General features: G+C 50.7%; 2 protein-coding genes across 12 annotated transcripts in view; both read right to left on the bottom strand.

Annotated features, from left to right (window-relative positions):
- The window catches only part of DCAF11 (DDB1 and CUL4 associated factor 11), a 10,402-nt gene that overhangs the window by 2,197 nt on the left and 4,966 nt on the right, over positions 1-3,239 (bottom strand). The gene's annotated exons all lie outside the window — the stretch shown is intronic.
- Positions 493-3,216, bottom strand: LOC104982023 (DDB1- and CUL4-associated factor 11-like). Its single transcript, XM_010831313.1, has 3 exons — positions 2,986-3,216; positions 2,071-2,177; positions 493-1,980 (listed from the first exon to the last, which is right to left on the bottom strand). Exons 1-3 carry the CDS (start codon positions 3,098-3,100, stop codon positions 1,846-1,848), a joined length of 357 nt encoding a protein of 118 aa, XP_010829615.1. The 5' UTR covers positions 3,101-3,216; the 3' UTR covers positions 493-1,845.

The following is a 3,239-nucleotide window of genomic DNA, read 5'->3' as shown; positions in this document are numbered from 1 at the left end:
GACCCCATGGACTTCAGCCTACCAGGCTCCTCCATCCATGGGATTTTCCAGGCAAGAGTACTGGAGTGGGGTGCCATTGCCTTCTCTGGAATTTCCATATAAATTAGTACAAATTTCAAAATTGTTAGTAGCACAAAATATATTATTTGTACAACAAACCTTTCACAGAGTTTGATAATACAATAAGATTGTATCGGAAATGCATCTCTTAATGAGAATAGATGGCCCTTGGGGCCTTGATTGAATGAGGATTTGAGGACACTAATCATTTTAGTTGGCATCTCCTTCTAGCATCCTGGAGGTAAAACAGTTCTGGGTGAGATGGGTGGCATCTCTGGGTGTTAGGGGGTAGAGATAGGTATCATTTGTTAACTAAGCTTTGCAACAGAGAGTCCCTCCTTGGAGAAGAGGCAGAGGCGGGAATGAAAGGAGCCAGTAGGGAAGATCCATGTGATGGTTTCATGCAGGCAGATCAATTGGAGGAAAATCACCTGGAGGCCAAGCATCTGGACAATTTATTCTTTTAAAAGTGTTTTGCTATTGAACAGGTACATCTCTTAACCCCTTGCTGTGTCTCTAAAATCCCTTGGAGGTGTGCATTCTGGTTCCAGAACTGCCTTAGAGATAATGGGGAAGGTCAGGCCAAGCTGCTCCCCTATTGTCCACACCATGGTCTCCCCTGAGGCATGGTGGCTGACCTCTGCCTGCCTCCATTTCCTCACCTGGAAAAAAGGGTGCTGTGAGAATGGGTGAGGTCCTGAGTGTGAAGTGCCCAGATGGGGCCTGCCGTCAGTGCTCAGCAGGTGATCTCTGGCTCTGGGCTACTTCTTTCCATAGACTGGACCAGCTCCAGGGCAGAGCTGACGTGGGTGTTCTGGGTTCTCATCTAAAACGTGTTTCCTTCCTATTATCTCAATTTCCATTTGCTGAGAAGTTTCTGAGGTCGGTGAGGGACGCCCTGTTGCAAAGCTCAGTTAACAAATGATTTTGGTATTCCCCTTCATCTTCGGGCATCAAAGCAGTGATTTCTCTAACAGAGGAACATATCTGAAAGCTTTGCTGAAACCATTTTCTTAAAGTGAGAGGATAAAAGATCTGCAATAGGATAAAGAGAGAGACAAGCGGATGCTGAGCCAGGTTCCCACAGAGTTTATTGAGGGAGCCAAAGCCAGTGATAGGACAAAGGAGTCCTACTTCAACATCCCTCCTTGAAGCTGCTGGCCTCTGGCATGATGGAACATTCTGGGAGGGGGAGGACCTGCCCTGTGTGGGGCCACACAGAGCCTCTCACACCATAGCCTGCCCACCCCAAAGACCCAGATGCATGAGAGAGAAGACATAATTCCCGCCATGGGAGGGTGCTTATCCATCCCCCTCTCCCTGAGGGGCTAGAGCTCTAGCCATTAGGACCTCTGGAACAAAGGCCAGCACTCCTGGCCCTCTGACTGACCAGTCTAATCCTCAATGTGAAGGCCTGGGCAATGGGCCTTGCTGATGGCACAGTTCAGACCTGGCCCCAGGCATCTACTCTAGGAGCTAACACTTAACATCCAAACATGATTAAAAACACTCAGGACAGTTCTCCTGCTGATCAGATAATGGCAGTCCTGCCAGACCCCGGCCCGAGACAGAGGTCCAAGATGATTGGGTGTGAGCATGTGAGAGGACCATACTACCCCAAGGGGAGGATCTCCCAGGGGTCAGCTAGGGGCCCAAAGCCTGGGCTTCTGTTTCTCCCCAGCCAGTGCCAGTGAGTCCCCAAAGATTCCCCCATAGGGGAGAAAGGGAGGAGAAGGTGGAGAGCTGGTGAAGAGGCTCACCCATGACTGGGCCTGGAGGTCAGATCTACTGGGGCGAGGAAAAGGCTGTAGAGGGGTGGGACATTGGGGCAGGGGTGCTGGGGTGCTCCTCCGACTCTGGCATGTCATCCTGGAAGTACTCAGCCTGGCGGTACTGCCACAGACGCAGATTCCCGTCCCACTGCAGGGTAGAAGGTGGCAAGTAATCAGGGGACGCTGCCCTCACCTGGTCCCGGACACACACTGGCCACCCTCACTCTAGCATCCTCACCGAACTGCTGACAATCTTCTCCTCAAAGGGGTGCCAGCTGACGTCACGCACACAGGCCTTGTGGGTGGTCAGCTTCTTCACGATGTGGCCACTGAGGAGGTCGTACACTGTCCGGGGAAGGCCAGAGTGGAGAAGGGCAGCCAGAAGACCTTCCAGCCATCCCTTATCTCTCCCTGCCTCTCAGGCAACCTCCCACCTTCCCAGAGGAACAAAGCCCACATCTAGGGATGCTGTTAGTTTCTTTTCCCTACCTCAGGTTGAGAGTATGATCTAGCAGAGCTTGGGTATCTCTGGCCCTTAGCTAACTGTTACAGGGTCAACAGTTAAGAAAATGAAATGTGGCTTTAAAGCAGCAATTTTTTTGAAAGCTCACAAGATACGGGAGACACCACAAAGGTGAACACGGGCTTGTCTCCATAGACTTGTGAACCTGCTGCTCCTCTTCTGGACTCGGGTGCGCCTTCCTCTCTCCCTGGATGGGCCTTCATCTCAGCACCTCCCTAGGTCTATCTTCAGCTCCATCCATCTGTGTCTGTGTTTCTTTTCATGCATTCCTCCTGCTTCAGTGGCTGTGCATCCTTTACGACTTGCTGCTTTTTGTGTCTTTCTTTCTCTCTGTTCCCTCCTACCTTTCATCTGTAATCTCTTCCCTGACTGATTAAAAAACAGAACCGTGTATATTTTTGGTGATCTAGTATATTTACTGACTAGAATTCTGTGTTCCTTTCTTAATTTAAAATGCTAATGAATAGAATGTTTTCTCTTTCTCAGTTTAAGCCGCCCCGCTTCAGGCTAAATGAAATTTCATTATAGTTCTCACTGGATTTCTTAAGGTGCTCACTGGTGGTTACAGGTAGAATGCCAGGGGAACATTCCTGCCCTTCCTGAGACTCCATGGTCTGACACAGTCCTTACCGACCACTTTGCCAGTGGAGCAGCCACTGTAGATGAACTGCTGGCCGGTGCTGTGAGTGGGGGAGAATCGGCAACGGATGAGGGTGTGCAGCACCCCGTGGCCCCGGTAGGTCATCAAGGAGCTGTCCCCTGGGAGCTTCAACTTCCGCCAGGCTGGGGAGGGATGCAGGGCAAACCCGGGGTTAGGGAGTCTGGATTCTCCTGTATCACCTGTCCTCAACAAACACTGATGCTCACAGACAGTCATCTTTCCA

Source organism: Bison bison, unplaced genomic scaffold (genome assembly GCF_000754665.1).
Source record: "Bison bison bison isolate TAMUID 2011002044 unplaced genomic scaffold, Bison_UMD1.0 scf7180017864526, whole genome shotgun sequence".
Classification (NCBI taxonomy): domain Eukaryota; kingdom Metazoa; phylum Chordata; class Mammalia; order Artiodactyla; family Bovidae; genus Bison; species Bison bison.
This window is presented reverse-complemented; position numbering and strand designations above follow the sequence as displayed.